Below are 25,299 nucleotides of genomic sequence, written 5' to 3'. Positions count from 1 at the left end.
CTCATCATTCTTTACACATTTAAGCATTTTTTCAGCAAAATTTTGCGGCGGCGTCATCAAATTTTTACGGGGTTCCTGATTAAATCAATAAAATAAATTCACACTTACATTTTTTTTTGAGTCATCCTGTATACGCAAATCCAAAAAATATAAACGGAATGATAAATCACAACTACAGACTCATCATATTTTGCACATCTAAGGTAGGATTTATTCAGCAAAATTTTGAGGTGACGTCATCAATTTAGGAGGAGATTAGCAAATACATTTTGACTCAAAAATTTACCTTGCGTATGATGACTTTAAAACATGTCCAAGATTTCAAAGCATTCGGTTTTGTAGTTCCTAATTAAATCAATAAAATAAATTCACACATTCATTAATTTTTTTGAGTCACCCTCTATATGCAAATCCAAAAATATGAACGGAATAATAAATCACAACTACAGACTCATCATATTTTGCACATTTAAGATAGGATTTATTCAGCAAAATTTTGAGGTGACGTCATCAATTTTTTAGGGGGGATGAGCAAATGCATTTTGACAATAAATTTATCATGCCTATGACAACTTTAAAACATCTCCAAGATTTCAAAGCATTCGGTTTTGTAGTTCCTGATTAAATCAATAAAATAAATTCAGGCATTCATTAATTTTTTTGCGTCACCCTGTATATGCAAATCCAAACAATATGAATGAAGTGATAGATCAGAAGTACAGACTCATCATATTTTGTCATTTTAGATAGGATTTATTCGGCGAACTTTTGAGCTGACGTCATCAAGTTTTAGGAGGGGATAACCAAATATATTTTGACTAAAAATTTATGATGCTCTTTATAGTCTTAAAACATCTGCAGCATTTCAAAGCATTCGGATTAGCAGATTCGAAATTAAATTGCAAAATGTTGTTTTATAATTTTTATTTTTTTCCAAAAATCTGGACGTTTCGAGTCAAAACTCAATGTGTAGGACTATGTTATTTTATACAATTTAAAACCCACTTACTATGTACAATTTTGAAGCGACGTCATCGCATTAGTGGTGGGGTTGATTAGACAAATTTTGGTTAGTGTTTTACAATCTACATGATATTCCTAATATAAGTACAAAATTTCACAACAATCGGTCCAGTACTTTCGGAAATTATCTGTCTAATAAAAATCCGGGACGGCAGACAGACGGACAGACGGACAGACAGACGGAAATGGCAGACCTATTTCTTCGTCTTCGAGGGGTCATGAAAGATCGAGAAAACGTAAAAGTAGAGAGTCGGCCGATGGACTCGATTACGATACTTCCTTTGCTTACGCTCGGGAAGTAAAAATTATAAAGTTGAATATTGGCAAAAATAAGCATATTTATGGACTGTCGAAGACGTAACATTGTTTTATAAAATTTAAATAACATTTACTATTATCAAATTTGGAAATGATATCACCCCATTGTTGTTGGTGTTTAGCTAGCGTTTTACCATCTACACGATAGTTTTAATATACATCTAGAATTTAAATGTAACTCTGCATCCTGCTCAATCCTACAGTTTCCAATATTTAATACATAGTAAATTATATTCTAAAAATAAATAAATAGGGTGAAATTTGACTATCTTCTATATTGTTTAAACCAACTTTATAAAAAATTGGTCGAAGGTTATTTCGATAGAACTTTTGTCTAAAGTAAGTATAGTCCGATAAATCCAGCTTTTTTAAGAGATTATAAAAGTAGACGGAAAAAAATTACATATTCTCAGTTTCTCAGTACATGTTTCAACTCTTTATGTTCATACTTCCAAGAATTCGAATATAAACACGTTCAGACTACAAACATCAGTAGTTTAAAAGAAAATGAAATTTGATTGATTTTGTCTCCTCAACGCAGAGGAGAGTGATTAATTCATTGACCACACTTAGTTTTTTTTCCCCAACAACGTAAGAAGACGTAATTATTTTTTAGGAAGGCCACAAACAAATAACATTTGATTAACGATTTATAGATTTCAGAGCACTGAGTTTTGCGATTTCAAAGTTAAATTGTAAAATTTTGTTATAAAATGTTTTTTTTCCAAAAATCTGGGCATCTAAGGTAAAAACTCGACATGAATTAATAAACCACATGTACCGGAGTCTCTAATTTTTTCCAAATTTAAATAAGAAACGGAAGACTTATTTTTTGTACACTAGGGGTCATGAAACATCGAGAGAATATAAAAGAGCAAATTCGTCGGATGAACCTTATTACAATACATTCTTAGCTACGCTCGGGGAGTAAAAAGACCACAAGCCATCAGTTATATCAAAACATCTAGCAATGTATTATATTAATATCCATTATAATATTAAGTGAATTAACATCATCAGCAAAAATATTTTTAAATTCAGAAATTCGAACAAAAATATTTTCTAAATCATCACAATGATTTTTATAAACATATTCCTGTGAATTACGAGGAATATAAACACCACCCACAACGAACTGATCCACGAAAATAACTGGAATACCTTTTTTGACAGTAATCAGCACACCCACGCTCTTTAAATTAGCACTAACGTTTAAACTAAAATTTTATAAGTCCAATTTACCATCACCAATTTGCTAATTTAACCATGATTTGTAATAATAACAATACCATAAACATTAGCATTAACATTGTTGGAAACATCTCGAGTTTTAGTAATGATCCCATCGACATTATAAAGATAGAAATTTATTGGTTTTTTGTTTATCTAAGTACTCTTTCTCATTTTTACGTGAACTTTAGGCTAAGTTATCTCGATAAGTTAAGACAAGCATCCAACTCTGTCAGAACTTTGGACAAGTAGGACGAAAATGAAATTGCTTATTAGAGGGGTGCTTGTTAGAAGGCAAAACAGCTTATACACAGTTATCATACACAGGTTCAAGGAACGTAACATGAAATATTTTTTCTGGTTGAGGAAAAGTTCCTAAACCGCCTATAATGGAGCTGATTGTTTTAAATCATTTTTGACCCTATCTTTAAGACCATGTGTTTGGTTTTCGATGCGTCTATACCGGAGCATTTTAAATCACTATCTTTTACACTTTGTGCGTTTGACAGACGCTGTTGAAGGTGTAGCAGCAGAATTACAAATTGTACAAAAGCTCGTAACTTTTAATCTTGGTTATCTGAAGACGATAACATTCTGTATAACGAACTCCTCACCCCTCTTCGAATATCATTCACTAAATCCAAACCCCATAAATCACCGTCCCAATTTTACCACCTCCATAAACTTCCGCATTCCCGCACCCGCAAGTGCAGTAGTAAACAGCTCCATTCATGAAACCGGCTCCCAAGGAATCTCGAGCAGATACGTGGGCGCGACCACTTGTTGTCCATGGTCCCGTTTTGGCGGCGCATCGATCCGCCGCCGCCTCACGTCCCGCCAAATTGGAAATTGGCGCCGTAATTAGCCATCGCGACGACCACTTGCTGGATCCAGCGTGCGTCTTCCCCCCAGACGGACGCCCACGCAAAAATGAGTCTTTCCTTCCCCCACCAGCGATGGCCCTTATCGACCGCCCGCCGGTGGCGGTGCTGGCGGCGTGGCGGCGGTTCATTGAACATCTGCACCGCGTGTGGAAAAGCGGCGCTCACCTGTGACCCGGCGGGGCAGTCGTGGGGCGGCGAAATGGGACGCTTGTTTGCGGACGGTGAATGATGAGGGAAACGGAGCAGCGGCGGAGGAGCGTTGCGGGGGGTTGGAAATAGGTTTGGAGATAGTTAATAATAATGATGACGGTCTTTATTAACGGGTTTGGGTGTTTTGCATTAATTCGGGGGGGATTGTTGCAATAAGGATGAAGCGGAACGGCGTGCTGGCAAGGGTTTAAGGGGATATTTAATGTGGTAATGCGTTGTAGGAACAAAGATCTATAGAGGCGATGGTTTTGATCATCAGAAAGGAAAAACATACTGAGAAATCTTCATTCTGTCCAATATATCTTTGTTTAAGTCTCGCTAGTGAATTGTTACCAGAGAGCGGACAAAATAAAGACGAAAATCACACGCGTGAGCACGTGTGGTGTTATATTGCGAACATGGGACATATGCTTATGACCCTACTTGTGTCCATTGCGGATTATTGTGATTTACACTGTTGTCAACACACATGCTTTCTATCACTCGTCGTATGAGAACTTGTTTGATATACAGACCAGAGAGCGCTCAAACTCTCAGCTCTACCGCCTAAAAATAACATTTCTGTCCTTAACAAAAATTTACGAAGATAGAAATAGTAACTTCATGCTTTAAACAAAACCAAAATAATGTTTAACGTTTTATGAACATGTTTTTACTTCCCGAGCGTAAGCAGAGGAAGTATTGTAATCGAATCCGTCGGCCGACTCTCTACTTTTACGTTTTCTCGATCTTTCATGACCCCTAAAAGACGAAGAAATAGGTCTCCCATTTCCGTCTGTCTGTCCGTCTGTCCGTCTGTCTGCCGTCCCGGATTTTTATTAGACAGATAATCTCCGAAAGTACAGGACCGATTGTTGTGAAATTTTGTAGTTATATTAGGAATGTCATGTAGATGGTAAAATGCTAACCAAAATTTGTCTAATCACTAATGCGATGACGTCATTTCAAAATTGAACATAGTAAATGGGTTTTAAATTGTATAAAATAACATAGTCCTACACATGTAGTTTACGACTCCGAATTGAGTTTTTACCCGAAACGTCCAGATTTTTGGAAAAAAAATCAAAATTATAAAACAACATTTTGCAATTTTATTTTGAATCTGCTAACCCGAATGTTTTGAAATGTTGCAGATATTTTAAGGCTATAAAGAGCATAATAAATCTTTAGTCAAAATATATTTGGTTATCCCTTCCAAAAAATTGATGACGTCAGCTCGAAAGTTTGCCGAATAAGTCCTATCTAAACTGTACAAAATATGATGAGTCTGTACTTGTGATTTACCACTCCATTCATATTTTTTGGATTTGCATATACAGGGTGACCCAAAAAAATTAATCAATGCGTAAATATATTTAATCAGGAACTACAGAACCGAATGTTTTGAAATCTTGCAGATGTTTTAAGGTTATAAAGAGCATAATAAATTTTTAGTCAAAATATATTTGGTTATCTTCTCCAAAAAACTGATGACGTGAGCTCAAAAGTTTGCCGAATAAATTCTGTCTAGAATATACAAAATATGATGAGTCTGTACTTGTAATGTATCATTCCATTCATAATTTTTGAATTTGCATATACCGGGTGACTCAAAAAAAATAATGAATGCGGAAATTTCTTTTTTTGGTTTACTCAGAAACTAAAAAACCGAATTCTTTGAAATCTACTGCGAAAAAAAAAACATAATACGCATGCAGTCGTCACGTTTCCGACAGCGAGGGAAGTACTGTCTAAACTCTTTATACCAATTTTTTTTATATTTTTTAGTTCTTATAATAAAATAACCTAGTTTGCTGAAATATGTTTTCAACCAGTAGCCGTAACGAATATTGTGTGAAATATGGATAATTTTTATTGCTATTAGAAATTTTAAAATCACAACAAAATAGCTCATGAGATACACTGCTAAGTTAAGGATTCAAATATATAAAACATAATTTCAAAATAAAATAAACTTTTATTTTATATAAAATATGGGAAATATTAAACGAAAATACATTTCTTTTTTCAGAACAAAACAATGTACGATGTTAAAAACTAGATATTTATTATTTAGTAGATCTTATTCCTGTTAAAAAAAATGGTTATTTCCCGGCAAATCCCGCTTCTTTGCAAAATTATCAAAATTTATAGAATATAGATATTCTCAATTTCTCAGTACATGCTTGATTTCGACTGCACTTGGAAAAAAATTTACAGTACGTTCAGATTACAAGCATCATCGATTAAAAGAAAATTCAATCTGACTGATTTTGTCTACTCAATATAATTAATTAAGTACATTCAGATTTTTTCTTAAAAACACAAATCTGAAGAACATTTATTGGGCACAGTTGTAATATGACGTCATCTTATTTTGCGGAGGGGAGCATTAAAAGAAAAATTTGAATTAACAATGTACCATGCCTCCAATGACTTTAAAATATTTTCAAAATTACTAAGCATTCGGTTTTGCAATTTCAAAGTTACATACTGAAATGTTGGTATACAACTGTCAAATTTTAGCTAAAAACCTTATTTTTGTCCAATTTTATTAGCTCTGAAGTATATTTCGACTTCTTTTGGCGATTCTGATCGTCTTGCCATATGCACACTTGATCTATTTTAAAAAATTGGCCAAAGGTTATTTCGACAGAACTTCCCTCGGCCTGTGATGGCGTCATCAACATTTTTGCTAAAACATATATCACTTTGGATAGGTCTAGGCGCAATACTAATGATAACTGTATTGTACTCCAAAATTTTCGGGAAAACTAAGTGGGCCGTTCCTGATTTAATCACTAAAATAAATTGACCTTTTAATTAATTTTTAATTAATTTTTCTGAATCACTATATAAAAAATTTAAAACTTTTAATGCAATGAGGATTTACTAGGCATAATTTTGAAATGACCTCATATTTTTTTTGCATTTTACCATGATTACGATATCTTTAAAATATTTACAAGGTTTCAGAGCATTCGGTTTTGCAGTTTCAAAGTTATATTACAAAATATTGTTATTTAGTTTTGAATTTTTTCCAAAAATTCTGGATTTCTGGGGTGAAAATTCGACACGGGTTCACACACCACAAGTGCAGGAGTATCTTCTTTTATAAAATTTCAAAAACTTTCATCCCATTGGTGATGGGGATGATTATCCAAATTTTAGTTACCATCTACATGGAATTCCTAATATATGTACAAAATTTGACAACAATCGGCCCAGTAGTTTCGGAGGTTACTTGTCTAATAACGATGGATACAGACAACAGACAGACAGACAGACAGACGGAACGAAACACTACTTTTTTCGTACTCTAGAAGTCATAATACATCGAGAAAATATGGAAATGGCAATTCGGCCAATGGACTCGATTGCAATACTTCCTTAGCTTACGCTCAGGAAGTAAAAAAGTAGAAGATTGTGTATATTTTCCAAATTCGTTATAAAAAACTTCTGAATTTTACTTTTCAAGCTTTTTATTGTAGTTTGTATTAACTTATTTTATAAGTAAATTGGTGGTGGGGATTATTAGTCAACTTTTGGTTAGCGTTTTACCATCTACATGATATTCTTTATACACTGTTACGAAATAAACCCATACGTCGCCCCGGTACTACGCCTATGGGTTCTCGAGCTTTTTAGTACGCACGCCGTTGATGGGTGAGTCATCATCGGTGACGGTAGTTGGGCCGCGTTTCACAAGTCTGGAGCGGGTTACCGGAAGTCTCGATTGCGGGCCCAGAAAACCCTCGAAGCGGCGTTCTCGATCCATCGAGAGGATCGTATAGATTTAAATAGCGGCCAGCGTCGTTAATTTTTGTTTCATTTCTATTTTCATTTAGTGTTAAAATTATTTTTAGTGTAAGAAAAAAATGGCTTTGTACAGATTAGAAAACATTTTGATTTAAGATTGGTCGAAGTGACTGGAATTCATGTAGATCTGAATTACCAACATATAAGGCTCTAGAAATTTTGAAAAATGTGGAGCGTTTCATTAAACTTTGTGATTATAACCTTCTGTATATTTTATAACTAGAAATTTAGGTCAAGGTTGAACAACTACTACAAGCGGATATTTACTTTCCGATAACACGCATGTTACTATACACATGTACAACATTAATCGGAATCCTGACATTTGTGTTGATCCTGAAAAATTCAGTCCTGACCCAAAGCATCTATAACAGCTATTCTTATGCTTATTTGTTTTTAATGCAACATCGAGAAATGGTGTAGGATAAAATTTCATCATATTAAAAATCAAAGTTTGTCTGTAGGCTACTGTAGCCTAGACAGGAATTTGAGTGGGCATTAAGAAAAAAGTACTTATTATCAATCCTGAATTTTAGTTTATTTGAAATGAGACTCAGTGCCCTAAATGACAAATTAAATCTATAGTTCACTTTCCGAATAGATGGAGTAATCACGTGCGCTTTACGTGCCTGCAAAGTTAGTGTCATCAAACTTGAACGTACAAAGAAACTTCACTGGGACGTTAGGGTTTTGAAAAGTCACCTGCAGACAAGGCACTTTTACAAGTCCATCTGTTCGGTAAACGGAGTATAGCCATTAGATCGGTTAAGAGAAAATGCCATCAACACAAAAATCCACGAGTGTCATCTTTCAAGCGAAAAATCAAGAAACAAGAGAACCTTGTTTTCTTATACGAATCTGTCGCGTCTGTTTGCCTACCTCTCTGTTTGCTTTTATCGTGTCGAAAATTTAAGACACCAGCTTTACCTTCCGCTTAATTCCCTCTCACATCCTCTAAAAATGTAAATTTTATATATTCGTCACAAAAGTCGAACAGCAAAGGAAGTGGAAGCTAAAGCACAGAGGTGAAACGAGATGTCATACAAAGCCCTTAGGATGCATATAACACACACGCTTCATATTTCTTGTCAGGGCGAAAGCCTGAGCGACAGAAAAAAAAATTAGCTGAATTTCTCTTCGTTAACCAACGTGCTTGCCTCACAAATAACCCAACTATTTCAATTCAAATATTACCAACAGCAATAAATCGCGAAAAGCCGAAAATCAATTTTTAGTTTCGAGTTTCTAATTAGTCGGCGATATTTTCCACATTCTAATTTACGAACAAAATTAGTACATGTCAACTCGCCTAATGAATGTGCTACAAGATCAATACGAAAACAATGTAACACTGACACTGTTTGCGTACCGCGTTTCCGTTCATTAATTAATCAATTTCAAAAATGGTGGATGCGCCGGGAAATATTACAAAACTTCCAAGAAATTAGTTGCTTCTTTTAAACAGCACCAGTCATCAATCAATGAGCTGCTTGAAAAATTGTAAAAAATATTTTTGTTACTTTGTTTTTTTATCTTTGTTATTATTACGAAAAAATTAAGCGGACACATGCTACAGTGTTTGCTGGGCCCATTTTCCCCGCAAACTCGACCGAGCTTCCACCGACGTTCGTCACGTATTCAAGCTCCTAATAAATAGAATTATATACCGTCTTTGTGAAGATGAAGAGGCGATCCCCCGAGAAAAGCTACTTGCGGTTTGAGTCGAAGCAGACCAGCTTTTATGGGTTCGCTGAAATGAAGCTCAGGAGTTTTCAGGGAGCTTCGGCATAAAAAAGAATTAATGAGACTTTTAAGTAGCAGACGCAAAAAGCCCCCGTTTGTTTCGTTATTAAGAATTAATTGTTGTTTGTTGTTTAAAATTCAGTTGCGCGTCTCTTCGGGCTGGTAATTAAAGTGTTTTCGTTTTTTTTTCTAGGGCGATGGAAGCCACGACGTCACGTAGAATGGGATTTGTTGGGCAAAGTTTGGAAAAATACAGACTGATTTATGTTGAGCTATCTGGAAAGTTTTTGATTGACCGGAGGAGATAAAGTTCGGAACAAGTGAGGAAAGTCGGGCGAAGCGATGGGATTTGTGAGGGTTATCATTTGCGGGAATAATTGTTTGTTTGTGGGGTTGTGGGGGTTTACATGGGAAGTTTCTGAAGTTGGATTTGTTAGAACAAGACCCCAAATTTTTATTATTATATTGCGCTGCTTCATTGTCTCCGAACACTAAACGTTCATGGAGATTTTCTTTTTGATAAAAAATAAATCGGGGATCTGAAAATACGTTTGTATTTATAACAGAAGCGGAATGCCAGATTTTGCGGGTTATTAAATTAATTCGAGTTTGCCTACTTCGCGCGAAATTAAAGTATTAATGTATCATCTGGTGAATTTTGTTGAAGGTTTGCTTGACTGAATCAACATAAACAACTTCAAAGCTGTAAAATAAATACTTTTGTTTTTTTTTCTCTGTTAATTTACGAGTCACAAAAAATATGAAAAAAACATCTTGTAATACGAGAAAAGCAAATTTAATGAAAGCATTGTGTTTACGTCTTGAAGGAACTTTTGATGTTTTGTAGATGAATTATCCGACGACAAACTCGCTTGAACGAACAAGGAAAGATTAATTTTTTTTCGGAGAAACGCATTGAAGTTATTGAAATTTAACCTTGGTGTTCAGAAGAATGCGGATATATTTACTCTTGATAAGAATAAAAATAAACATGTGTTAGTGTTTATTATAAAAATACCGGTTGAGGAATAAGTACTTTGAAACGACAATTAACATTAATGACTCTTTATACATAAACTGTTGATTATGTATTTTACATATATAACAAGATTTATAAAAAAATATTGGTTTAAAATAGTTTCGTGATGATAATTAACCTCGTGTAAACAACAACTGCAGTGAAAAAAACGACCTTCTGACAAGTATAAACAATAATTTATCATTGTGCACCATTTATTTATAAAATCTTTTTAATGTAAAATTTTTTATTTTAAATATAATTTTGTATACTGGACAAGTCCATTTTTATTTACTTAAATAAAAAAAAAATCAGCACAGAAATGTATTTTGTAAAAAAGTTTACACGTTATCAGAGCGACATGGGAATATAGTGAAAACTAGGCATACTTGAGGTGATTCTTTTTAAGTAAAAATTACAAGTCACCACTGTTGTTTCAGATGTGTCATTTCAGCTCTGGATTGAAGGCATAAAAGAATTTTATCCAGCTTTCAGAGTTTGGTCGTAACATTTAACAGCAGTCTTCATTGCTTCGCCGGAAGACTGTGAAGTAAATTTTTGTTAGTGGGGTATTTAACGATTATGTTTTATTTTTATTAGATGATTCTCTCTAATCCCATCCACAACGAAAAATGTTATGTTTACACACTCTTCCACGAATGGTTAAAGTTTGGAGTTTTGCCTAGTTCAGGAACGAAATGGCAAATTAAAAAAAAATTAACCCCAGCTTTTCACTTCAATATTCTTCAACAGTTTGTTCCGAAGAATGTAACAAAGCTCACGTTAAAAGTGAATTCTTCGTAAGAAATTTACATTTAGTGTTCAATTTTTTAAATTTCTGACAAATATTGTTGGATAGAGTTACCTGCAGAGTACCACTTAACATACTTATATTAATTTGTAAAGAATTAGATTTACGTCATCGGATAAATACCGATAATTGTCACCATTAAATAAACGTATTGTGCTGCATTGAGTGACAAGTTTAGACTAGTTTTCCTTCATAACTTGTTCGCATTTGACGATGATAATATTTAATATGGCAGTTCGCTTTCTAACTTGATGTCTTCATGACATACATTTTTTATAAATAAATTGCGAAGTATACGAATTTTGTCAGTCACTAATATTTTTCATTTATTTTACGAACTGATATTTGTAGTTGCTTTGAAAACGCAGAGTTGTAAGTTGTAATAAAACGCTACTTTTACGGTTAAAAATTTATGAAATATTTTTTAGGAAAATCAGAATGTGGATTTTTCTAATGTACCCTTTTTTACTAGCAGTGGCAGTCTACCTTTTAAGTAAGCTGCATGCTATATACATTTATTTCAAGAATTACGCAATCGTACAAAAGGTACCAGGACCTCCTAAAAGTGGAATCATAATCGGAAACTTGCCATACTTTGGGACAACTGATGGTGATTATTATAAAATAAAACTCAAAAACTATAATTACAATTTCAGAAGTGATATTTCGTCGCCTTCATCAAGCTGTAAGAGAATTCTATCCGATTTTCAAAGTTAGTGCGATACATTTAACAGCAGTCGTTATGTTTTCCCCGAAAGACTGCGAAGTAAATTTCTATTTAGTAATGTATGTAGCTAACAATGGTGATTTTTTTCTTTATTAGATGATTCTCTCTAATTCCGTCCACAATGAAAAAGGATATATTTATAAAATACTCCACAAGTGGTTAAAATTTGGACTTTTGACTAGCTCAGGGACGAAATGGCAAACTCGAAGAAAAATTTTAACACCAGCTTTTCATTTCAGTCTTCTTCAACAATTTGTTTCAGTTTTCAACAATCAGACAGAAAAGCTCGTAGAAATACTGAAAGAGGAATGTAACAAATCGTGTGTTGAAGTGAATTCTTTGATAGCGCAGTTCACGCTGAAAACAATATCTGGTATTGCAGTTAGTTCTGAGGACAACTATATTTTTACAAAGATTGCTTACAGAAACAGCGATGGGTACAAAACTCGAATTTAAAAATAAAAAAGATCAAGCCTATAAAAAAGCGATTCATGATATCGGTAGAATGTTTTATTATAGAGTTTTTCATCCATGGTGTTTTGAAGAGATTGGTAATATTTTATTCAACTCATCATACTTGAGAGAACGTAAAGCCATGAAAATTTTACATGGATTCACTAAAGAGGTGATTGATAAAAGAGAAAAAAATTTTGTCGATGATGAGTTACCAAAAGGAGAACACGAAGTGTACAAAGGAAAACGACGGTTAGCCATGTTAGATCTTCTACTGTCTGCGAAAATAAATGAAGGGATTATTGATGACGAAGGTATCAGAGAAGAAGTCGACACTTTTATGTTTGAAGGTCACGATACAACCACTGCGGCACTGAGTTTCATACTGATGCTTCTAGCCAACAACAAAGATATACAAGTAATGTTTCATTAGAATATATGTATTAAGTTTTAGTTCTCAAATTTTAGGAACGCATTTACGCCGAAATAGTTGAAATTCTCGAAGACTTGAATAAAAAACCAACGTACAACCAATTGCAGCATTTTAAATATATGGAGCGTTGTATCAAAGAGAGTCTTCGGTTGTACCCCAGCGTGTTTTTCATTTCTCGAAATTTAGGAGAAGATGTAATAACTACCACTGGACATTTGCTTCCGAAGGATACTCACGTCTTCATTTATATCTATGGGCTTCATCGAAATCCTGATATTTATCCTGATCCTGAAAAGTTCGATCCTGACCGATTCCTTCCGGAAAATTGTCAAAACAGACATCCCTATGCATATATACCGTTCAGTGCAGGACCACGAAACTGTATAGGACAAAAATTTGCCATACTAGAGATGAAAGTTGCGCTTTGTGCTATTTTGAGCAAATTTTACTTGCACCCAATTGATACTCTACAATCGGTTGTACTTATTCCTGATATTATTTTAAGAAGTAAAGACGAAATTAAAGTAAAATTTGTTCTACGTGGTTGAAGAATGAATATTGTATTCCAGTTGCCTAAGCTACGAAATGCAAGAAATGTACAAAAAAGTTTTTCTTCGTTCTCTAAAAGGGGTGCAGGCAAATTTATGTGGGAATGTTAATCTTAGTTACAAAAATGGTGCAATTTAGATTGGCTAAAGTTAGTAAGTGTACTTGAATAATAATAAATAAGTAGACATTCGTTGATTGAACTTTGATTTGCAAGCTTGATAAACGCTACTGTAATCTGTTCATTATAGTATATTTTCAAAAAAACAGATTTCTTTGTTTTAATATAATCCTTAGACAACGCATAACCGTGTAAAATTCTGTATGATTCAATAGATCAGTCTATAGGGAATTATTAATTTAGTGAGAAATAATAATCTCCCCTTCTCTGTTTTCAAATAATGAGCAGCCGCCTTTTTCTAATAAAAGCATGGAATTGCAAAATGAGCTGATGTGAGAAAAACCTTACGACACAATTGAAAACCAAATATAAAATGAATGCGAATACAATAATTTACACACGCGTTTACATGACCTGCATGTGTCCAGAAACCACCAAATGGCTTGGATAACCCTCAACGATTTCTTTAACCCTGCGGATTCTGGTGGTTCTTGGAGGTTAAACACTGTCAAAATGGAGTGCGATATCCACCTGTGAACTGTGAAGACCTTCAAACGATTTACGTTTTCCAATTGTTATCATATGCACAATGTCGCGATAATATTTAATATGTTAATTTTCTGTTGTTATTACGCAAGACCAAGGAGTCGTAACTGATTGTGTTTAATTATATACAAGTAATTATGGTTATATTTTATTTTTGCCGTTTCGTCATACACCATTTTTTCTGCAGCGCGTGTGTTTCATATCTCTGCAATTTATGCTATTTCTATCTGAAAATTATCAAACTAATTAATTATTATCTGTAACACACAAAAACCTTATTTTAATTTAACTACTTTCACTTCTTCATTTTTTGTTTTGGGAATGTTATTTTTGTATTATTATGTGGTAGTACATTTTAATTATCACATGAAAAGTAGTTTTCGGCAGCTCCAGACTGTTCTTGAAAATTAAGATTACAGGAATATTTTGTAATTTTTATTTTACATAATTTTAAAATTTACTTTTAGAAATTTTCTGTTTTTATGAAAACTCGTATACGTTTCGTTAAAAATCTGGACACATTATTAAATCACAGATAAAGAAATACATCACACTATAACGCTCAAGGGAGATTTACTCAGCAAGTTTTGAAATGGCGTCAGCATCTTTTTGGTGGGAACGATTAGACAAATTTTGGTTAGAGCCTTACCGTCTACACCATATCCTTAATAACAGTCAGTCCAGTGGTTTCGGACATAATCTGTTCGATCTAATCGACAACAGCGGAGAGACAAACGGTAAAACCTACTTCTTCAAATTGCAAGAGCTTGAAAAAGCACTTAAATTGCAATAGTTCGCTAGCTTCAAAATAACAAATTTTGCGATTTGTTTTTTGTTGATATCTTCTGTGATAGGAGATTTAACTTTAAAAATACTTAATATCTGCATTGAAACTGAAACAAGTTTATAAGAAATTTTTCAACGTTAAATTTTAGCAATGCATCTACTCCGAATTAGTCGACGTTCTTGGCGACCTAAATATAAAGTCAACCTACAATGGTCTGAAAAATTTAAAATACACGGAGCGCTGCATTAAAGAGAGTCTTCTATTGTACACCAGCGTCTTCGTCATTTCTAGACACTTGGGAGACGATGTAAGGATTACAAGTCGAGATCTACTTCCCAAGGGCACGCATGTAGTGATGTACATCTATGCGGTACATCGAAATCCCGATATTTACCCTGATCCTGCAAAATTCGATCCTGACAAATTTCTACTTGAAAATTGTCAAAACAGGCATCATTTAGTGCAGGACCACGAAATTGCATAGGACAAAAATTTGCAGTGCTTGAGATGAAAGCTGCTCTTTGCGCTATTCTGAGTAATTTTTTGTTAAAACCGCTCGATACACCACAGTCCAGTGTCCCTATAATCGACATTATTCTAAGAAGTAAAGATGACGCTAAAGTAAAATTTGTCCACCGTATTGGATTATAAAATAACAGGTAATTTTTTTAAATTTCTGCTCTAGTTACCCATGACGGTTATCAGTAGAAACACTGAAACTGCTGACGTAAGCATCACTAGTACCTAACTAGAGCAGAAATTTAAAAAAATACCCGATATGAAACCATAAAAAAAACGGAATAGGTTTTCACTGTGTTTGTTTGAAAATATGTTATAATGGTAGTGTTTTCGTATACGCATTTATCAAAATTTTTCTTGTTTTAGCAAATTACGTCTTCTCAGATTTCCACCATAAAATTATCAAATTAACACGCGTGACCCACGAAAAGCTTATTATTATTATCACAGCGCAAACACCGACTTTTGCGTTGTCACGAGAATTAATACTGACATTTTTGAAATATTTATCTTATTGTTAGCAGTAAACCACCACTGTATGCAATTATTGAAGGCAGAAATATGGTATCGCGATAAAAACTGACCTTTTATTATCAATTAAAATATTTGATTGTGAAAAAAGTGCAATCTTCTAACAACCCAAAATATATTACAACCACATCAACATGACAGCTAGATATATTTATTATCATCTTTTTACTTTCAATTTTTTTTTTGGTTTTTTGTTGCAGAATGAGCGGTTGTGAACTCAAAAAAAAAGATAAATTTCCTGCACTCTGTAAGATTAAAATTATTTTCTTAGTAATTTTTATATCACAACAGATTTCTTCTTGTTTACCGTTTTTGTCAACATCGGAATTGCTGAATTGACGCACTATAAATTTTTTATTCACATATATGCGCTGAGTTTGGAAACACACGTGTATCTATTTTTCAAAACAATAATTAATTTCCAAACAACTCAGTTCTTGGTAATATTTCAGTAGAAAATTTAAAATGCCTATTTCTTTATCGCACTTTATTTTATTACTCTTAATACTTTATCTTATAAATAAGACATATGCATTATATATTTATCTCAAAAACAACATAATTGTGCAAAGGTTACCAGGACCTCCCAGGGGTGGCATCATAATGGGGAATATAGCAGGCTTTGGAAACACTGCAGGTAAATATGAAAAAAATACATAAAATAATAAAAGCTTGGATTTTTATGTTAGAAGCGGTATTTCAAAACCTCATTAAAGCCGCAAAAGAATTTTATCCAATTTTCTCGGTACATGCAGTACATATAACTACAGTCTTCGTTCTCTCGCCAGATGATTGCGAGGTAAATTTTTGTTTTGATTTTATTCAAATACATTTCCAATTTCGGTGTAGAGTATTTTTTATCATTGTAGTTGATACTCTCTAATCCCATTCACAACGAAAAAGGATTTTTCTACAAACTAACTCACAAATGGTTAAGATTTGGACTTTTAACCAGCTTTGGAACGAAATGGCAAACTAGAAGGAAAATTCTAACACCAGCTTTCCACTTCAGTATTCTTCAGCAGTTTGTCTCGGTTTTCAACGAACAAGCAGAACAGCTCGTAGAAACACTGAGTGAAGAATGTAACAAATCCTACGTCAAAGTGAATTCTGTTTTAACACAATTCACCTTAAAAACCATATCTGGTATTGTATACAGTTTTAAAAAGTAGTTCTTATTCGTCGGTTGCTTACAGAAACAGCGATGGGTACCAAACTCGAGTTTAAAAATAAAAAAGATCAAGGTTATAAAAAAGCGGTTCACGATATCGGCAAAATCCTTGCTTATAGAGTCATACATCCATGGTGTTTCGAAGAGATTGGTAATCTTTTATTCAATTCCTCATTTTTTAAAGAACGTAAGACTGTAAAAATTTTGCACGAATTTACTAAAGCGGTGATTGAGGAAAAAGAGAAAAACTTCGTCGATGCTGAGTTACCGAAAGATGAACATGACGTGTACAAGGGGAAAAGGAGGTTAGCTATGTTAGATCTCCTACTATCGGCAAAAAAAAATGAAAGAATTATTGATAACGAGGGTATCAGAGAAGAAGTTGACACTTTTATGTTTGAAGGGCATGATACGATAACTACAGCTCTAAGTTTCATGTTGATGCTACTAGCCAATAATAAAGATGTGCAAGTAAATTGCAGTCATTTTAACTAGAAACATTTTTAAATGTCAGTTTTTAGGAACGCATCTACTCCGAATTGGTTGAAATTTTTGGAGACTTAATTAAAAAACCGACTTACAACGAACTGCAAAATTTAAAATATTTGGAGCGTTGCATTAAAGAGAGTCTTCGGTTGTATCCTAGCGTCTTTTTCATTGCTAGAAATTTAGGAGAAGATTTAAAAACGACGAGTGGATATTTACTTCCCAAGGGCACCCAGGTAGTCATGTACATCTATACGCTGCATCGAAATCCCGATCTTTATCCTGATCCTGAAAAATTCGATCCTGACAGATTCCTGTCAGAGAATTGTCAACATAGACATCCTTACGCATATATACCGTTTAGTGCGGGATCACGAAATTGCATAGGACAAAAATTTGCCATTTTGGAGATGAAAGTTGTTTTGTGCGCAATTTTGAGAAAATTTTTCCTAGAACCAATCGATACTCCACAAACTATTGTCCCTATTGTCGACATTATTCTCAGAACTAAAGATGAGATTAAAGTAAAATTTGTTCCACGTTATTAATAGTAAATTTTAATATCCTAGTCAATTTTCTGCATTAGTTGTAGAAAAATTGAAAAGGGGAAATAAATATTTATATATATATAAAGCTGTTTTCTTGTAACTTATTTTATAATATTCATCAGGTACTGAATTCAATGGAAACCTATAAAGTAAAAAAGTATATTTGTTTCAATTTCATTGAGATGGCCATTGATTGCACAAAAATCCAGCCAAATTTTTTATACACCAACGGAGCTACGAAACGAGAACTCATCAAATTGGTGTTACAAAATAATCCATTTCCATTTTCTAAAGTCTTGATTCAAAACAATTATGAGAAATAGTAAATTACTAAAAATAATACTAAAAATAGATACACACGATGATAACCTGGCATCTTTAAATAATTTGGATACTTTGGACATACGCGAAATTAGTACTCAAATTTTTGTTTTTTGTTTTTTGATTTGGTTTTGTGAAAATCGTTTCATTTCAGATCAAACCTAGGTTCGTGATCCTGTTTATTAACTCAAGTCGGTACTCAATGGAAAAGGAAATTAAATTACGCAGGATACTTTGTTAAACAGAAAATTAATACGTTAAAATTCTAGGTTTAACTCCGACTAAACACATTTTTTCGAAGCTCCTCCTCTTTCGGAAGACAATGCCTAGAACAGCTCCCAAATTGTATTCGGATCTGTCGACAGACTGCAGATTAGATCAACGTGTGTTACCTAATAGGGTGCGCATCGCGTTTAAAAGAAATTAATACGTTACGTTGAGATAATTTAATAATTTGGTGAGAAATAATAATTCCCCCCGTTCTCTGTTTTCAAATAATGAGCATCCACCTATTTCCATAAAAAACATAATATTAAAAAAAAGAGCTGACGTCAGAAAAAGCTTGCCACACAATTGACCAAATACAAAATGAATGCAAATAAAATAATTTACACACGTGTTGGCAATTGACAAAGCGGTGAGAAAATTTAATTACTCTTTTTTGCTGACAGGTGTGTTTTGTTTTTTTTTTAATTTTCCAAATCGTCCATCGCAGTGTTAAGTTAATACAAATATTATTTTATTCTTAGTTTTAGTAGTTTAAGTGGAAATTTTATAAAGTTAGCATCGTTACCTTGAATCTTCGAATAATGGAGTCTTTTTTGTTCATAATTTTTGAGATAACGTCTTCAAATTTTGGAAGGTATGAACAAACAAGGATTCTACATATTCGAGGAACTACGAAACGTCGGGATAACCTTAAATTACACATTCACCGAAGTGACCCTGTTACGCGGGTTATTCAGAAAATATGACAGGACAGAAATTAGGACAGAGGAGTCTCCCTGACGAAATTCGTGTTAATAGTTAATTGCTTTGTTGCGAGTTACTATAAGTTAAACAGAATTATTATTATTATTATCTGACAGCTTGTGTGTTTCGTGTCTCTGCAATTTGTTCTATCTAATTGTTTAATAGACCTCCAATTTTAATGTTCTGTAGATATAATTTATTCGTATTACTAGATATTACTTATTTTTGCAACTTCATGAACTAAGAGTTACATTTTTCTCTCAAGCTACGAAGAACTTTAAAATGTAATTACAGAATACATCAATCACCTATACACGTGTCGATAACTCATAAATCACTGAAAGATATCAATAAAAACAAATTGCACAAAAGCTAATGAAATATTGCAATTTCGTGTTTTTTCGCGCTCGTACGATTTGAAAAAATAGGTTTTACCGTTTGTCTCTCTTTGTTGGCTATTAGATCGAACAGATTATGTCCGAAACTACTGAACTGACTGTTGCTAAGGATATGGTATAGACGGTAAAGCTCTAACCAAAATTTGTCTAATCATTCCCACCAAAAAAATGCTGACGCCATCACAAAATTTGCTGGTAAATCCCCCTTGAACTTTAAAGTGTGATGTATTTCTTTATCTGTGATTTTTAACGAAACGTATACGAATTTTCATAAAAGCATAAAATTTCTAAAAGTAAATTTTAAAATTTTGTGAAATAAAAATTACAAAATACTCCTGTAATCTTAATTTTCAAGAACAGTCTGGATCTACTGAAAACTATTTCTAATATGATATTTAAAATGTACTACCATATAAAAATACAAAAATAACATTCCCAAAACGAAAAATGAAGAAATGAAAATAGTCTTCAAACTGTATGGAGTACCTACATCTAACAGGAGTCGTTATCATTTTCGCCTGAAGATTGCGAAGCAATTTTTTTACACTTTAATCAAATAATTTAATTTTTTATCAGCTCGTACTTTGAAATCCGGTGCACAACGACAGGTGATTGAAAGAAAAGAAAAGAATTTTGTAGATTTTGAATTAACCAAAGAAGAACATGACGTGTACAAGGGAAAAAGAAATTAGCTATGTTAGACCTTCTACTCTTGGCCAACAAAAATGGAAGAAGTCGACACTTTCATGTTTGACGGCCACGATACGACGGCTGCGGCTTTAAGTTTCATGTTGATGATTCTAGCTATCAATAAAGATGTGCAAGTAAAATGAAACTGAGACAAATTTATAAGAAATTTTTCAACGTTAAATTTTAGCAATAGATCTACTCCGAATTAGTCTAAGTTCTTGGACAGCCCTGCATTAAAGAGAGTCTTTGATTGTGCCCTAGCGTCTTCGTCATTTCAGGATACTTGGGAGACGATGTAAGGATTACAAGTGGACATTTACAAGAAGTAAAGATGACGTTAAAGTAAAATTGTATATGTATTAAGGAACTTTAACAGGTGATTTGTTTTCATTTCCGCTCTAGTTACCCATCACGATTATCAGTAGATAGACTGAAACTGCTGATGTAAGCATCATAGTACCTAATTAGAGCAGAAATCTAAAAAATTACCCGATATAAAATAATAAAAAAACGGAATAGTTTTTCACTTCAGACGGTAGATTTACTTACTTTCATATGCACTGGGTTTGTTGGAAAATATGTTATAATGGTAGTGTTTTCATACATGCATTTATCAAAATTTTTCTTGTTTTAGCAAATTACGTCTTCTCAGATTTCCAACATGAAATTATCAAATTAACACAATAATTAATTTCCAAACAACTCAGTTTTTTGGTAATATTTCAGTAGAATATTTAAAATGCCTGTTTCTTTATTGCACTTTAATTTATTACCTTTAATACTTTATCTTATAAATAAGACATATGCATTATACATTTATGTCAAAAATTACATAATTGTGCAAAAGTTACCAGGACCTCCCAGGGGTGGCACCATAATGGGGAATATAGCAGGCTTTGGAACCACTGCAGGTAAACATTGAAAAAATACATATAATAATAAAAGCTTCGATTTTTATGTTAGAAGCGGTATTTCAAAACGTCATTAAAGCCGCAAAAGAATTTTATCCAATTTTCTCGGTATATGCAATACATATAACTACAGTTCTCTCGCCAGATGATTGCGAGGTAAATTTTTGTTTTGATTTTCTACAAATACATTTTTAATTTCAGTCTAGAGTATTTTTTGTCACTGTAGTTGATACTCTCTAATCCTATTCACAACGAAAAAGGATTTGTGTACAAACTAATTCACAAATGGTTAAGATTTGGGCTTTTAACCAGTTTTGGAACGAAATGGCAAACTAGAAGGAAAATTCTAACACCAGTTTTCCACTTCAGTATTCTTCGGCAATTTGTCTCGGTTTTCAACGAACAAGCAGAACAGCTCGTAGAAACACTGAAGAATGAAGAATGTAACAAATCCTACGTCAAAGTGAATTCTGTTTTAACACAATTCACCTTAAAAACAATATCTGGTATTGTATAGAGTTTTAAAAAGTAGTTCTTATGCCTTGGTTGCTTACAGAAACAGCGATGGGTACCAAACTCGAGTTTAAAAATAAAAAAGATCAAGGTTATAAAAAAGCGGTTCACGATATCGGCAAAATCCTTGCTTATAGAGTCATACATCCATGGTGTCTCGAAGAGATTGGTAATCTTTTATTTAATTCCTCATTTTTTAAAGAACGTATGGCTGTAAAAATTTTGCACGACTCTACTAGCGCGGTGATTGAGGAAAAAGAGAAAATCTTCGTCTATGCTGAATTACCGAAAGATGAACATGACGTGTACAAGGGGAAAAGGAGGTTAGCTATGTTAGATCTCCTACTATCGGCCAAGAAAAATGAAGGAATTATTGATAACGAGGGTATCAGAGAAGAAGTTGACACTTTTATGTTTGAAGGGCATGATACGATAACTACGGCTCTAAGTTTCATGTTGATGCTTCTAGCCAATAATAAAGATGTGCAAGTAAATTGCAGTTATTTTAACTAGAAACATTTTTAAATGTGTTTTTAGGAGCGCATCTACTCCGAATTGGTTGAAATTTTTGGAGACTTAAATAAAAAACTGACTTACAACGAACTGCAAAATTTAAAATATTTGGAGCGTTGCACTGAAGAGAGTCTTCGGTTGTATCCTAGCGTCTTTTTCATTACTAGAAATTTAGGAGAAGATTTACAAACGACGAGTGGATATTTACTTCCTAAAGGTACCCAAGTAGCCTTGCACATCTACTCGATGCATCGAAATCCCGATCTTTATCCTGATTCCGAAAAATTCGATCCTGACAGATTCTTGCCAGAGAACTGTCAACACAGACATCCTTACGCGTATCCTTTCAGCGCGGGATCACGAAATTGCATAGGACAAAAATTTGCCATTTTGGAAATGAAGGTTGTTTTGTGTGCCATTTTGACAAAATTTATCCTAGAACCTGTCGATACTCCACAATCTATTGTCCCTGTTGTAGACATTATTCTAAGAACTAAAGATGAGATTAAAGTAAAATTTGTTCCACGTGATTAACACTAATCTTTAATATTCTAGTCGATTTTCTACATTAGTTGTAGTAACATTGAAATAGGAAAATAAATATTTATATATAAAGCTGTTTTCTTGTAGACTAATTTTATAATATTCAGCAGGTACTGAATATAATGGAAACCGATAAAATAAAAAAGAATATCTTTCAATTTCATTCAGAAGGCTACATGATTGCACCGAACTCCAGCCAAATTTTTTATACACCTACGAAAGCGGAACTCACCAAACTGGAGTTAAAAATAATCCATTTGCATTTTTTAAAATCTTGATTCAAAACAATTATGGGAAATTAAAAATTAATTTAGTCTGGGCGACCACCGGTATTGTTTGCAGTTTCTCTGTTTAACTCTCACGTCGACAACAAGTGTTACCCCTTGTTGTCTTAAATTAAGAATGCTTATACATAAATGATTTTGAGTCGCCTCTGCTAATATACGCTGCACACGTAAACTGTTTCGTTATTTTATTGATTATAAATCAATATTCAAGACGACCCAATTCATTTTCCCGAAAATTAGAGAATACAATACTTTTATTTTTAGTATTACTGATATACGTGTCCTTGCAGAAATGTTGATGACGTCATCGCATTTTTTTTAAATTGGCCCGTTACAAAAATTTAAAGAAAAAAAAACATAATAGGCATGCAGTCGTCACGTTTCCGACAGCAAGGGAAGTACTGTCTAAACTCTTTAGACCAATTTTTTTTATTTGACTTTGCGAAAATCCTTTCATTTCAGATCAAACCTAGGTAGATGATCCTGTTTATTAACTCATGTCTAATTTTTGAGATAACGTGCTCAATTTTAATTTAAGTGGATCTTCTACTGATGAAATAGCATTCTTTATGAACAACAAACAATAAAATAGTAAAACAAATCTATCAACACTGCATGACCTGCATGTGTCCAGAAACCATAAAATGGCTTGGATAACCCTCAACGATTTCTTTAACCCTGCGAATTCTGGTGGTTCTTGGAGGTTAAACACTGTCAAAATGGAGTGCGATTTCGACCTGTGAACTGTGAAGACCTTCAGACGATTTACGTTTTCCACTTGTTATCATATGCACAATGTCGCGATAATATTTATTATGTTAATTTTGTGTTGTTATTACGCAAGACCAAGGAGTCGTAACTGATTGTGTTTTATTATATATAAGTAATTATGCTTGTATTTTATTTTTGCCGTTGCCTCATACACCATTTTTTCTTCAGCCTGTGTGTTTCATGTCTCTGCAATTTATGCTATTTCTATCTGAAAATTATCAAACTAATTATTATCTGTAACACACAAAAACCTTATTTTAATTTAACTACTCTCACCTCTTCATTTTTCGTTTTGGGAATGTTATTTTTGTATTTTTATATGGTAGGACATTTTAATTATCATATGAAAAATAGTTTTCAGCAGCTCCAGACTGTTTTTGAAAATTAAAATTACAGGAGTATTTTGTAATTTTTATTTTACATAATTTTAAAATTTACTTTTAGAAATTTTATGTTTTTATAAAAACTCGTATATGTTTCGTTAAAAATCTGGAAACATTATTAAACCACAGATAAAGAAATACATCGCACTATAAAGTTCGAGGGAGACTTACTCAGCAAATTTTGAGATTTCGTCAGCATCTTTTAGGTGGGAATGATTAGGCAAATTTTAGTTAGAGCCTTACCGTCTACACCATATCTTTAATAACAGTCAGTCCAGTAGTTTCGGACATAATCTGTTCGATCTATTCGCCAACAGACGAGAAATAAACGCTAAAACCTACTCCTTCAAATCGCAAGAGCTTGAAAAAACACGAAATTGCAATATTTCGCTAGCTTCAAAATATTAAATTTTGCAATTTGTTTTGTATTGATATCTTTCGGTAATTTATGAGTTATCGATAAGAGTATAAGTGATTGATGTATTCTATAATTACATTTTAAAGTTCTTCGTAGTTTGAGAGAAAAGTGAAACTAGTTCATGAAGTTGCAAAAACAAGTAATATCTAGTAATACGAATAAATTATATATCTACAGAACATTAAAATTGGAGGTCTATTAAACAATTTTTTTGCCGATGAATTTTGTTACTTTTGCGACATAACACTACGTTAGAAAGTTTTAAAAACTGTGTTATGTAATTCAAAATGCTTGTTATTTAATCATGCTTCGCTCTCACTGCTATTTTATCTTCCATTAAAATTATACCTAGATGGTAATTATATTGGGAAATAGTCCTTACTTCCTAACAATTGTTCACCTCTAGTACCATAAGATTCTGATTAGCGATGCTTTACCACAACGTGTCGATATGTTCTTCAAGGAAGTCCTGGATATCACAAATTTATAAATCCACTTCTTTGAACTCTATGACCCATGTGTAATGTTTAAAAAAAGAGATAAATTCAACATGACCTGTAAATTTTCCTAAGTGGCAAAATGGCAGAACCTAATACAATAAACATGTGTTTTTTTGGTTCCTCATTAACTAAAAACGCGAATAATGCTTGTCTTAGGTGTTAAAATGCGTTTTGTA

The 25,299-nt window shown here is 33.2% G+C and overlaps 3 protein-coding genes across 4 annotated transcripts in view; 2 read left to right on the top strand and 1 right to left on the bottom strand.

Moving 5' to 3' along the window:
- Positions 1-25,299, bottom strand: part of Syt14 (Synaptotagmin 14) — a 116,007-nt gene that overhangs the window by 47,438 nt on the left and 43,270 nt on the right. The gene's annotated exons all lie outside the window — the stretch shown is intronic.
- LOC135124488 (uncharacterized) lies at positions 11,310-17,952 on the top strand. The gene is made up of 15 exons (XM_064049560.1): positions 11,310-11,414; positions 11,464-11,645; positions 11,692-11,801; positions 11,859-12,135; positions 12,188-12,633; positions 12,684-13,191; positions 14,503-14,636; positions 14,797-15,018; positions 15,099-15,269; positions 15,334-15,375; positions 16,149-16,335; positions 16,388-16,497; positions 16,568-16,844; positions 16,895-17,340; positions 17,391-17,952. Exons 2-15 carry the CDS (start codon positions 11,474-11,476, stop codon positions 17,901-17,903), a joined length of 3,615 nt encoding a protein of 1,204 aa, XP_063905630.1. The 5' UTR covers positions 11,310-11,414; positions 11,464-11,473; the 3' UTR covers positions 17,904-17,952.
- Positions 21,080-22,872, top strand: LOC135124437 (cytochrome P450 4C1-like). Its single transcript, XM_064049490.1, has 5 exons — positions 21,080-21,195; positions 21,248-21,351; positions 21,422-21,701; positions 21,752-22,197; positions 22,246-22,872. Exons 1-5 carry the CDS (start codon positions 21,162-21,164, stop codon positions 22,753-22,755), a joined length of 1,374 nt encoding a protein of 457 aa, XP_063905560.1. The 5' UTR covers positions 21,080-21,161; the 3' UTR covers positions 22,756-22,872.

Source organism: Zophobas morio, unplaced genomic scaffold (genome assembly GCF_036711695.1).
Source record: "Zophobas morio isolate AGI-343-1 ecotype UQ-CSIRO unplaced genomic scaffold, CSIRO_AGI_Zmor_V1 ptg000007l, whole genome shotgun sequence".
Lineage (NCBI taxonomy): Eukaryota > Metazoa > Arthropoda > Insecta > Coleoptera > Tenebrionidae > Zophobas > Zophobas morio.
The sequence above is the reverse complement of the archived record's forward strand: the minus strand, read 5'-3'. Positions and strand labels throughout refer to the sequence as shown.

What these genes read in the sequence shown, in the direction of transcription:
- LOC135124488 (XM_064049560.1), top strand. Translation starts at nt 11,474, where the DNA reads ATGTGGATTTTTCTAATGTACCCTTTTTTACTAGCAGTGGCAGTCTAC. An exon ending in AGTAAAATTTGTTCTACGTG is followed by an intron (nt 13,192 to 14,502) that starts GTTGAAGAATGA and finishes AATTTTGGTTAG; the next exon opens with AGCCTTACCGTCTACACCAT. An exon ending in GAAGTAAAGATGACGCTAAA is followed by an intron (nt 15,270 to 15,333) that starts GTAAAATTTGTC and finishes TTTCTGCTCTAG; the next exon opens with TTACCCATGACGGTTATCAG.
- LOC135124437 (XM_064049490.1), top strand. Translation starts at nt 21,162, where the DNA reads ATGGGGAATATAGCAGGCTTTGGAACCACTGCAG. An exon ending in AGGCTTTGGAACCACTGCAG is followed by an intron (nt 21,196 to 21,247) that starts GTAAACATTGAA and finishes TTTTTATGTTAG; the next exon opens with AAGCGGTATTTCAAAACGTC. An exon ending in TCTCGCCAGATGATTGCGAG is followed by an intron (nt 21,352 to 21,421) that starts GTAAATTTTTGT and finishes TTGTCACTGTAG; the next exon opens with TTGATACTCTCTAATCCTAT.